Source organism: Rhipicephalus microplus, chromosome 1, assembly GCF_043290135.1.
Source record: "Rhipicephalus microplus isolate Deutch F79 chromosome 1, USDA_Rmic, whole genome shotgun sequence".
NCBI lineage: Eukaryota > Metazoa > Arthropoda > Arachnida > Ixodida > Ixodidae > Rhipicephalus > Rhipicephalus microplus.
In genome coordinates this window covers 234,732,196-234,744,839 of record NC_134700.1, presented here as the reverse complement: position 1 = coordinate 234,744,839, position 12,644 = coordinate 234,732,196, and the positions used below count along the sequence as shown (strand labels likewise).

General features: G+C 50.6%; 1 protein-coding gene across 1 annotated transcript in view; it reads right to left on the bottom strand.

Annotated features, from left to right (window-relative positions):
- Positions 1 to 12,644, bottom strand: part of LOC119159511 (adenylate cyclase type 1-like) — a 256,501-nt gene that overhangs the window by 148,345 nt on the left and 95,512 nt on the right. Inside the window, exon 2 of the mRNA XM_037412298.2 lies at positions 7,381 to 8,068. Coding sequence (XP_037268195.2) covers positions 7,381 to 7,953 — 573 coding nt within the window. The 5' untranslated portion in view covers positions 7,954 to 8,068. The remainder of the gene's footprint in view (positions 1 to 7,380; positions 8,069 to 12,644) is intronic.

Here is a 12,644-nt window from a genome sequence, read left to right as displayed (position 1 = left end):
CGCGGTGTTTTCCAGTACAGAGGCGGGCAGGGCCCGGGCTCTGGCAGACACCTTTTTTTTTTTTCGGTGAGAGGAGGGGGAGGGCTCTTCGAAATGGTCATTTTTCGCTTCGTATGCCATGACTAAAACATATTTGGGGAGAGCCGGGAGCGGCACGGACACTGTGTGCCACCTCCACTGCACAAAATATTTACACAACGGCAACGCACCTTGTGCAGAGGGAGCTCCGGGCGGTTGAATGTTACCCCACTCCAAGCCGCGCTATTCCACATCAACCTCGCTGAAAAGTCGCGAGCGTCCACCGGCATAGAGATCGCGGAGGCAACGTTTCGCATGTCACATAGTTGATCTAAGCGCCACTAGGTGTTGCTATAAAACCTTGGCTCTTACGATTTGTGCTCAGCTACAAACGCTCAGAAGCCAACTAGATTTAGATCGATCTAATGATTGATTGATATGTGGGGTTTAACGTCCCAAAACCACTATATGATTATGAGAGACGCCGTAGTGGAGGGCTCCGGAAATTTCGACCACCTGGGGTTCTTTAACGTGCGATCGATTTAATGATCGACGTCGTACGTATCGCGTACCAAACGCATGAGTATATAACTGAAAAACTCCGTGTGGCGGCGCTTCTGCGATCTTAAGTAATGCACTTAATTAAAACCTTCCTTTAATAACACACTTGGCGAACAGCGCTTAAACTGGCCTGTAAATCCGTCGAGCCCGCGCTATCTGCCAAATGGGCTGGCACAATTGCCACAGCCGTTCTCACGGGTGCCCTTGAGCGACGCGGCGAAAAGACTCGAGACAGGAACAAACGGATATGCCGAACGAACGACCTTACGATTCAATAGTGACAGCGTCGAAACATCTCCAAATTTAAGGGTGAGACACGACAAAGGGAAGAACAGGCCAACCTCTTTTCTTTTGGGGCGCAAACGCGCGAACTTAAAACGAAGGAGGCACGACAGACGAACGCATTCGTCTCTATAAGCGCGACGAGGCAGGCGCGTGCTTAAAAAGACACGCGCGCGCATACACGGAAAGCAGGCCACGGTCCCCGGCGACATCTCGCGTGCGTCGAACCAATTTCCACGCAAACAAAGCGTCGACGCCCCGCGACAGCGTCGAGAGGCGCGCACGGCCGTTCGTGCACGCTCTTATAAGCTTGTATATACGAGCGGCGATCTCGCTTTTGCTCGTTTCGGAGGAAGAATCGAGAGCACGATTCAGACGCTCGATTCGCGGCCCCGATCCGCCCGCCATTCTCCATTTCTCTTTCGGAGGAAGTGTACCGCATTTACCTGCGTAATGACTCCCAACCCCCCAACGCCTCGCGTTGTTATACTTGAGAAATAAATTGACCATTTGCGGGAAAACCACTGCGCATGAGCAGTAACCGCACAGGTAGCGTTCCTGTACGGGCGTTTTGGTTTTGGTTGGAAAACATCAGCCTGGCGTTCCATCAATATGACCCGTAGTAACGGCGAACACTGCCGTTTTCACGCAAACACCGTTGTTTCAGTAACGGGCATGCGTTTTTGGTCCTAAAGCAACAAAACAAGCGCATTTAAACCGCTAAACACTGCATTGAGCGTGTTAGTTGACGAAGATGTTTTCCAACCAAAAGCACGAGCGAAGCTTTCCTGTTTACACGACAGGGGGCGCTCACTTTTCCGCAAATGGTCAATTGTCTTGTTAACTTCGCTTGCAAAACCAAACAAACAAGCAAACGCACACGTGATAATAGAGGCTGGTGTTTAGCGTCTATTCGTTTTGTAACTCCGATTGATTGATCCTACAATGCTCGTCGATAACAGGTATCATCACACCTGTGATGAATCACGACGTTGAAGTGTCAGTACGACACATTGTAAGAGCATAACAGGAAAAGCAGAAGCAACGCAAGGGAAATGACAAACTCCACTGACAGCTACTCCACTGACACTTCATTCTCATTCATTTCCACTAGTATAATTTTACAGTTTTTGATGGATATTACCGGAGGCGTGGGACCGCAATGCCCTACTATGTAATGATACCGAAGTTAAAACTGGCGGTTTCAAGCGGCGTGAACGCGGTATACTGAATGCGATGAGCTGCGTACCGCTAGCCATTGTATAATTAAGAGGCTTATCAGCCAAGCCAAAGCGTTTAGATTCATGAACTCGTGGCTGCTGGAATGGCTACACTGCTAAACCAAGGCCTTCCGCTTCCGGCAGAAAACGCTCCGGTGATCACTCACTCACTCACTCACTCACTCACTCACTCACTCACTCACTCACTCACTCACTCACTCAATTAATCATACAGTCTATCAAACATTACGAAACCGGTAAGTGCATTAAAACAGAAACGAGTAGACGACATACCAATCGATGAATCATCCAACGAATGAATCAATCAATCATTCCAGATATAAATAGCTACACCTTTCTAGAGAAATACGGCCGAAATTTCGTTTTTGTCAGTTTTGCCCCGCCGCTGTGTTCTAGTGGCGAAGGCACTCGGCTGCTGCTGACCCGCAGGTCGCGGGATCGAATTCCGGCTGTAGTGGCTGCATTTTCGATGGAGGCGGAAATGTTGTAGGCCCGTGTAGTCAGATTTGGGTGCACGTTAAAGAACTCCAGGTGGTCGAAATTTCCGGAGCCCTCCACTACGGCGTCTCTCATAATCATATGGTGGTTTCGGGACGTTAAACCCCACAAATCAATCAATCAATCAATCAATCGTTTTCTCAGTTAATGAACCCTATCTCAACATTTCTGTGCATTCCTCGCGGGAAAACGAGGGGGAGGGAGACGGCAGCGGGTCTTTTACGAGAGTATATGCGGTAGTTGAGAGAGAGACGCGACGAAGAGGCACGCCCTGCGCAACACAACTGCCGGCGATTCCCCTGTACTTGCCCGCCGTCCCACGCGTTTCGCACGGGCTTGTTCTTTCGTATGCTCTGCACAGCAATAGGATGGCGCTGTGGACGTGCCGTCGCGCACACGCACACGTGCGCGAAGCTACTGTGTCATACAAGCCTCGTAGCGCGTTCATTACGAACCTATTCGCGCACGCGTTTCAAAGTTTCATGTAACTATACAACCTCTGCAGCCGCGTGTTCTACCATATAAACACTTTTCGCGCGAATCCGTGACTTCGTCTGCGGTATGCTTTGACAGAGAGCCCCGCCGTGGTGATCTAGGGGCTAAGGTACTCGGCTGCTGACCCGCACGTCGCGGGTTCGAATCCCGGCTGCGGCGGCTGCATTTCCGACGAAGGCGGAAATGTTGTGTAGGCCCGTGTGCTCAGATTTGGGTGCACGTTAAAGAACCCCAGGTGGTCGAAATTTCCGGAGCCCTCCACTACGGCGTCTCTCATAATCAAATAGTGGTTTTGGGACGTTAAACCCCACATATCTATCTAAGCTTTTACAGAGAGAAGTGCACTGGCAACAGCCGGCGTCGCATGTTGCTAATCTGAAGGCCAAGCCTCGCTGTTCTGTATTTGCCCTTGAAGTTTTATGTGCCAATGCGATCGTTACTGCCTTCATTTGAAACCTATATAAGTGTGATCGAAAGATTCGATCGGCTGTAGGTTTCCTTTTTTTTTAACGTGCGTACAGTTAAACCTAGGAGCACAGAATTTCGCCTCCACGGAAATGCGGCCGGCCCTTTGGGGATGTGATTCCACGACCTTCCGATCTCACGCTGAGCGAATGGTGGTAGTGGTTTTCTTAGAAAAGGAAGAAGCCGCCTAATTTCTGCAGCCCGCAAGGGAGCAACGGCGCAGCGCCTATATAGAATGCCTATACACGCGAGCTCAGCCACTGCGCCTGCAAGGAATAAGTCGACCCTCCTACCATCCTGCAACGGCTCCTTGAACGACACCATAATCCTATTCTGGCTACCCTAAACAAGCGTGACGCCCCTCCCCCCCCCACCCCCAGTGCTGCCGAGGCTTTGACGTCACACTTTGCACTCCCGCGCGCTGACCAGCACGGCGACGTTTTTTCTCTCGTCCACAGGTCGAACACGCTTGGCGATACAGCTGTCGCGTCGCTATGAGTCACCTCGACCAATTAAATATCCGAAACGACGTTTGAGTAACGAACCGTCTGCTACAACCAAAGCTTGGAGTGCTCCGGAAACTATACCGCTGAACAGATGGCCGATCATACAATCGCCCACTATGCATATTACAGACGACCGTCCGTCCTCGCACCTCCGTTCCGAACTTGTAGTTAGCGGCGGTTAAGGGCTCGGGCACGAGGGTGCACGTTCTCGCAGAGCGTGTGGGAGCATAGCAGATGCAGGAAAGCTTTCTCGTCTCGTACGTACACAACGGGAACGCGTATATAAAAGCGCGGCTCCGTACGAGCCCGCAGAAGCGGAAGTTATGCAAATTGTGGCGCGCACTTACAAGACTCCTCGCACCAAGAGGAACGGAGGAGAAGCGAGGTGTCTTTTACGATTTCCATTGTAGACGTGGGCCCGAAGCGGGGTTAATATTAATCACACGCGCAAGGACCGCAAATTATGGTCCCTTGATTTTAATTGTATACGCGGTGTTCGGACTGGTTAGTGTATAATCTAGATGAATAATCGTTGGTTACGGAAACGCATACGGTGTTTCGTCTCAACTGTTCCCACGAACACGGCTACCTTTTTCTTTCTTTTTTTGTCGGGTCCGTAAGCTTTGGAAAATTACGGACAGCGGGGTTTCGCTCGGCGCACATGTCGTGAGCAATACCCGCAGACAATGATTTCACTCTTTCTTTACCGAATCCACCGTAAAGTAACACCACTGACGCACAGTTAAAGCAAACTCTGAAAAGCAACTTGCGCGAAAGCGCCACGTAGCACGCAATAAAATAAAACGCGAGCGGTTATTCTTCGAACCAGCTCAATGCATACATGTATACGGTGCAATGAAAAAAATTCCGCCATATCCACGAAGTGAATGATGATGAGTGGGCGAAGCTCCGGAGGTAAACCTGGTAAACCATGAATCCTCTGTACATTTTGCCCACTCGATTTTATTACATCGCTCCCCCTAGCGTACGTCGCCGCACTAAATCGAACGTTTGCCTTACACCAATGACACGCGCCATATGTGACATCATTCATATTTTATAAGATCTCGCGTCTTTCATCAACTACAAGTAGTTCTTTCTAGTTTATAACATCTTGCATCTTTTCATCATCAGCTACAAGTACCACCATCTAGTAAACACTACAAGAACTAAACGAGAGGTGGATACATACAGGAGACGGTACCACCATCTAGTGAACACTGCAAGAACTAAACTAGAGGTGGCTACATACAGGGGACGGTACCGCCATCTAGTGAACACTGCAAGAACTAAACTAGAGGTGGCTACATACAGGGGACGCACAGCCCACGCCCTAAGGAGCTTCGCCCCTAAAACGTCAGCGGCAGACGCGATGATCACGGACGCGGAAGAAACGTGATATCGTTGCCAAGGGCACGCAGCCACGCCGGGCTTTTCGACGAAGTGCCCGAAGGGCAGCGCCTCCATCGCGCGACCACGGTGTAAGAATTGTGATCGCGACGGAGAGGCCCTCTCCCGCACACTGCTGCCTATATATACACTATTTTACGGAGAAGTTTCAGTGCCATCATAAATGGCTGTTATAGTTGACCTTCGTGTTTTACATATTTAACAACTAAACCAACAGCGTTACTGTAGACGTATACTAGCGAGAACGTTTGGGTATCTACATAGCTGCGTATACGATATTTCGTGGCCTCGTCAATTCGCGTCGCAATATACAAAAAACGAGAATACATCGACGTAACAGCCCAAGATGGCAGCGCCCACGTGTCTTACGTAAAATAGTCCGCACAGCGCGCTCTTTGCAACCAGCATACTTTACTACGTCAATATTTGTCCACTTAGCACGCGAAGTATATACGCAGAAACAGCGCTTGTCTGAGCAGCGGTTCGAACGATGACGCAGCGTCCGCAAAGTGCATTGTTCAGCGGATGCAGGGTCATGAGGCGGAGTCGGGCTTTACAGTAGTCGTGAACTTCGTGAAAACGTGCAAAACCAGTCGGGGCCGAGTCCAATATGTATGTTTCAGAGAAACTATAGAGATACCAGGGTTATTTCACGATGCTTTGTTTTTTGCACGACTAAGTCACAAAAAAAACGACATGACGCGTGCTTCTACATGTGTTGAAGGCGAAAAGTGTTCGCGACAGTGCCGCAACGCAAACACTTCAAACTCGTAACGGTTACCCAACTCTGGCTGATCGAGCTACGGTGGTCGCGGCATCGCACTTTGTAACCATTTCTTCCATTTCGTTTCTCTACACAGTCACATATAATGGAGTTTTGTATTTCGTGATTGTTTCGAACGAAACCAAGCCTTCAGCTTTTCGGCAGGACAGCGCACTCGGTGGTACGAACGACACTAAAAGAACAAAATTAGGAAGAAAAAAAAAACAGATCTATTCTTAGAAAGTGCTGCCCGTGGTTCTTAGAAACAGCGGATTTCATTAGGAGATATCGACTCTCAATCCGTCATTGTCGAGAACCTGGCAGAAATGGGGGCTGCTTACGCGCTTCGAGCTGCCATAGGAGCAATTGCAACAAACACTGAAAACAAGAGATTGCGATTTCTAAGCGGTGGCCGAGCACTATCGCCTATGCATCAATGAAGGTGAAGGAGAGGGAGGAGGAAGCGCGACTTAATATTCTGCTCTGTTTCACCCACACCACCATCACTCACCATGCTGCTACCAATTACGCCGCTGGGTCAGGGGAAACGGGTTACAGCTAGGGGACAGAAAGTTCTGACAAGCGTCCAAATGCGGAGCTCTGCAATCTCTTCACGAAAGGGGTCTCTGCAAACGCCCATTTAAAGTCGTACTAATACGTCGATGCAGAGAAAATACGCGCGCGTTACTTTAACTGCCCACGGTGACGTCACGCTGGTGGGATTTAATGCTCCTTGATAATTGCCATCTATGATTGTGGCACGCAAAAGCATCGCAGGCCCAATGCCACAGTCTTCACAGGGTGATCCGCCTGTCTAGAAGGTGAATGATGGATGGATAGAATGAAAAACTTTATCGAACTCCATTATAGGACGCGCTGGTTTAGCCCGAAGCGGGCAGCACCCACGTTGGCGCCAAAAGGGCCTTTCGGCCACTTCGAGGATCTGTTTGACTGCCCACAGCTGGTTCTATTAATAACGTAAGACTTCGTAAAGCTGCGGCCCACGGCTCTTCTGTGTTGACCTTGCCGCTGAGCACCGCGCTGGAAGTCCGGGAAGAAATACATCTATGCGCACAAAACTCCACGCACTATACGGCATTTCCCGTGGGACAAGGCGCATTATAGAGAACGGTCGCCTCACCTGCACCGTCCTGTCCTGTCCGGGCGGGACGTGGGCGCAGAAGACGGCGCAGAGCGTGTGCACGGCGCACAGGGCGGCGCCCAGCAGCAGCGCGACCCTGGTTCGCACCGGCAGCATGGTGTACGCGAGGAAGAGCACGAACAGCAGCTCCCAGAGCCCGTCGGCCGGGGCGCCGCTCCTGAGCTGCCAGAAGCCGTCGCCCACCGACCACGGCATGGACAGGAGCGAGAAGGTGGAGGCGAGCGCCAGCGCGCCGTGACACAGCGCCAGCAGCGCCGTGTCCTCGAGCCGGCGCAGCGCCATGAAGCTGAAGGCGCCCAGGAAGAGCAGGCCGTGCACCAGGTGCAGGAGACCCAGCAGGGAGGGCGAGCCGCGCCGGTAGGCCAGGTCGATCGACGCCAGCGTCACGTTCAGCGTCACCAGCAGTCCCAGGACGCTGGCGATCGAGGACTGCTGCAGCTTGAAAGTGTAGCGCTGGTACAGCTGCTCCAGGTCGGCGTTCTCGAAGCGACGGCCGCGGAGGAGTCTCGAGAAGGCCGCCTTGCGGTGCATCGCCTTCACCGAGTGGTCCATGGCGCGGCCCGAAGGGGGCACGCGGGGGAGCGCCCGCCGCTGTGTGTACTTCTATACAACTCGGGCCTGGTTTTTTGGGTGATACGTTCAGCTCGTCCCCATACCGGCGAACGTCCTGCACAATTCGAATGAAGGAAGAGAAAATATATGCATAAAGGCGACTGTGGATCGCTGTGCGCTGTTGTGTGCGCCACGGCGGCAATGTATGCGATGTAAACATTATAGCGCTGCACTCCTCAAGTTTTCTGATGGCAAGTATACGTCGTATACCATCTCGCATATTAATACAAAGTGATGCAAGCGCAAGTGCGGGAGTGAAAGAACATGCAAAAATCACTTATTTACTTGAAACGTTATTCACTTGATGATGATCGATATGTGGGTTTTAACGTCCCAAAACGACCATATGATTATGAGAGACGCCGTAGTGGAGGGCTCCGGAAACTTCGACCACATGGGGTTCTTTAACGTGCACCCAAATCTGAGCACACGGGCTTACAACATTTCCGCCTCCATCGGAAATGCAGCCGCCGCAGCAGGGATTCGAACCCGCGACATGCGAGTCAGCAGCCGAGTACCTTAGCCACTAGACCACCGCGGCGGGGCGAACGTTATTCACTTGTATAATGTGTAGTATTTCATTTATCTAGAACCTACGTACATAAAGCTTCCAAGAGAAAGTTGACTTTTATGGCGTAAAGACAGCGGAGCGTTAGACAGTCCGTCATTTCGGGACGTTCTGTTTATATTCGCATATACAGCTGTTATAACTTACAAGTTATTCACCCCGTCAAACAACGCGGGAAAAGCCGACTTCAGAACTCCTTCTGGATGTGGCAAAGCCCGCGTGAAGGCGGCGGAGGAGCGTTGCCACGGTATTATATCCCGGCCTATCGGATTAGAACTGGCGGCAGAGCCACAAAGGAAGTATAAACGCTTGTATGTATACACCAGCAAAAGGGCCGGCCGCGAAGGCAGTGCCGAATCAGGTGAGTTGCAGGAAGATTGCGGTGCCTCCAATCCTAGGGGCAGCGCAAACCATGTTAGACAGAGAAAGCTATCGGAAGGGGCGCGGGAGCATGAATAGAATTTGTGCAAACAAGAGTGCTGACAAGTACGACGCATTTCGAGTAAGAGCTTTACGTTAATGACAAAAAGGCACTGACGAGTTGTCTAGCACGTGTGTTGAAGGCGAAAAAAAGTTCACGACAGCGCAGCGATGCAAGCACTTAACATCGAAACAACATCACCAGGCGGGAGAGATGTGACCGCGTTACAGCTAACGCGACTTTATTTTACTCGATAGTTCAGGGAACATTTGAAGAGCTCTTTAGAAGGCTAGCAGTAATAAATATTTGACTCTTTTTAGACGGCAAGTTACCCGTCAGTGTCAAGAAAACACTGACTCGAACGTTCAGCACGCAGCAAATGACATCTCCAACTCCCTAAACAAAAAGTAACAAACTTCTCCCTTGCGAAGTCCAAAAAAGGCAAAGACAGACGGTACAGGCCGCACGGTCTCGGTATCGTCGCTCTCGTTTATTTAGTGATTTTTTTTCTTTAAACTGGGAGCTAAAGCAATAAACTCTCGGTACAAAAGCAACGTCACACGAATAAATAGAGACCTGAGATAATGGCAGTGTAGCGCAGCATCGGCAAATTTGCCGACAGCGAGGCTGCAATAAGCTCAGGGGGCAGTTTACGTCATCTGGCGCCGTTTTCCAAAACAAACAAACAAACAAACAAACAAACAAACAAAAACATGTTCACTTTTTCCTCCTCCACAATCTTTTCCGGCCGCACACATACGCAGTGGCGATTTGGTCCCGAGCAGCTCTTCTGCTTTCCTCGCTAACCCCGTAAACCCCACACTTCCTTTCACGGTCATCCCTGGCGTACAAGTGCACCCTCAATTGTTTCCTCCTTCAACGTCCACTTTGCAGCTGGTTACGTCCCTCTGCCCTGACGTCCCCATTACGGCACCGTCTCAGAAACGCGCAGAGGACAACAGAGACCTTCTAAAAACAAAACAAAAAACACAACGATAGGAGACAGGAGACGCGACGGCGAACGCCTTCGGGTTTTACCCTCCTTTTTCTTCCCTGCATCCCGCTCCCTAAAAGTGGCGTACACACGAGTGCCCGTCTCTACGGAAGGAAGATAACACGGAGAAAAGCAAAGTGAATAGGGTGTTCGTGTCCACGTGTGGTCGTGCGGTACACAATATATAGAAAGATGGAGAGGCATGCGCCCCAGCGAAAAGTACAGCGAGACGACGAGAAGGAGAAGAAAATGAACAAAGAGAATCGACGCAAAAAAAGCGAGAGAATCCCTTATCGAGCGGAAAGGATGGCGCAGCGATTTGTCTCGGAAACAAATTACGGGAAACAAAAGCAGCGCGCCAGCACCTCCTCGAAGGTTGTCGCGCGGTCCCACTTTTCTTTCTTCCTTTCTTCCTTTCTTTTTTTTTCCTTCTTTGTTGTAAAAAGGCTAGCACTTAAGGTCCCAGATTGCCAAAGAATAAAGTACACGCGGCTGTACATGGACGCGAAGGCTCGTTTAATACCGTGCAGCAAACACAGGCGATTCCCGTAAAAGCCACTCAATAAGGCACGCAAGAGTGAGCACGAAGCCGTGCACATAAGTATAGCCCCATCCCTGCGAGTGTAACGTAAAGGCGACGGTGGTAAAGACGTCGGATCGAACATCTGTCACCGAACTTATTGTTTGTTTTTTTTTTTCTGCAACCTTTCAGGAGGTCGTACGTTTTCGCGGAATGTGCCTGTCTCATTCAGCAAATTTATTCCACCTGCCAGCAGTGCCAAGGCTCGTGGCGAATCCATTTAACTTCTCGCAAGCCTTCCATTCTCGAGGAGCCTAATGGTCACACTTAAATTTAAGTGGCTGGCGAAACATTCCACGATGCGAATTTCCGGAGCCCACGAGAGCTTCCTCGGTTAACTTGTCCACTTTATCAAGGGTCGCAGAAATAAAACACGCACCGTTCAATTTCCCACTCTATTGATCGGTCGATACCATGTTGTCGCCGAAGATCTCCCGATTTTCAAGCTGCTAACGGACCGCTCGTTGCACAACCAGAAAATAAGACACGCGGTGGCGTCAAAAGGGTTGCCAACCGTGGTGTAATTACCCAACTCGTAGGCTTCTTCCGGAATTTTTCGGGAAACGCGGGGCAGTAGGGCGGTAATGCAGTTTTTTATATATAGGCGTACGGTAATTTCCAATTTTTGCTCACCATCAATCAGCGAAAGAAGTGAACGATGCACGCGACATTCCCGCGTGTGACATTCCCAAGTAGTAAATCCGAAAACTAAGTCTTAATTTGAAAAAACAAACAAACAACTGGAAATGTCTTAATTCACATGTCGCCAGCATAAGCCTGTCACACCTGTCCCGTTATTAGGGAGGCGATCGCCGGGCTAATTCGAAGAGCCGAAGTATCGGTCCCCCGAACAGCACCACGAAGGCGTGGACAATTTTGAAGTGGTCCTTTTTGGTGCGCCAGCGGACGCCGGTCGTGGCCCAAAGAACAAGTCAGAGCCGAGAGTTGATAAACAAACAAATTATAATCTCAATAATGGCAGATCGAAAACAATACATAAGAATGTACACTCCACAATAGTTGCATACAATATGACACCAATCAAACCAATCAATCTACGTACTACACAACACAATCAGCCACACTTGAAACAACGGACACGGACAACAATACGCACTACAATGCAGTCACATGCATTGAACAACCAAGACACTTAAGGACTAAAGCGATAGAAAACCTATTCAGTCCAAAGTCCTTGGAACAAAAGTCTGAATGATACTCTTCCGAGAATCACTCACTCAAAGTCCAGCGTTGTTGTCGTTCCGTAGCTCTCTGAAGTTTCTTTTCCAGGAAACCTCGCCGGAGTTTCTCTTCCAGGAAAACTCCCGTCTTCAATAGGCCACTCTCCAAGCTTCAAACTTCTTCGCCGGAAATCCGTCGGCTTCACACACGCAGCTGTTGCCACGCGTCCTCGCTCGATAGCGGTAAACCCACGCTCTTGCCTGTAGCTCGAGCCGTCCCTACGGACCAAAACTTTCGCCGACTACACGGCGGAATCCTTACGCGCTCCGGCGCTAACTTTCCGTCTCCTCCTGTTCTGTCACTACGGGCAGAACCTTCGCCGACTCCACGGCGGAATTCCTACGCGCTCTGGCGTTAACTTCCGTCACCTCCTGTTCTGTCACTACGGGCAGAACCTTCGCCGACTCCACGGCGGAATTCCTACGCGCTCTGGCGTTAACTTCCGTCACCTCCTGCTTTCTCGTCTCGGCCGCTCGATTAAATACCTTCCGCGCCACCTTCCAGAAATTTCTCGTCCTTTCGTCGGCGCGATACGCAGCGAAGGCTGGAGAGAGGCGAGACGGTTTGTCAGCCCTCCGCGTCGGGTGACTCAGCTCGGCGTAGCCACGCCTCCTTCGTTCTGGAAATTTCTAGCGCTTGCCCGGCCGCCGCTGTGGGGTGAGGAGGTTCGTCTGCGAAGCCGTGCTTCTGCGGGGAGAGCGCGCGCCCGGGAGCCTTGGATGTTTGCTTTCTTTTTTTTTCTTTTTACCTCGCGGCGTTTCTACCGCCCGTTGTCGCAAGGATTTGGCGGCGCGCTCTTTTTTTTTTAGCGCTCGTTCTGTGACAC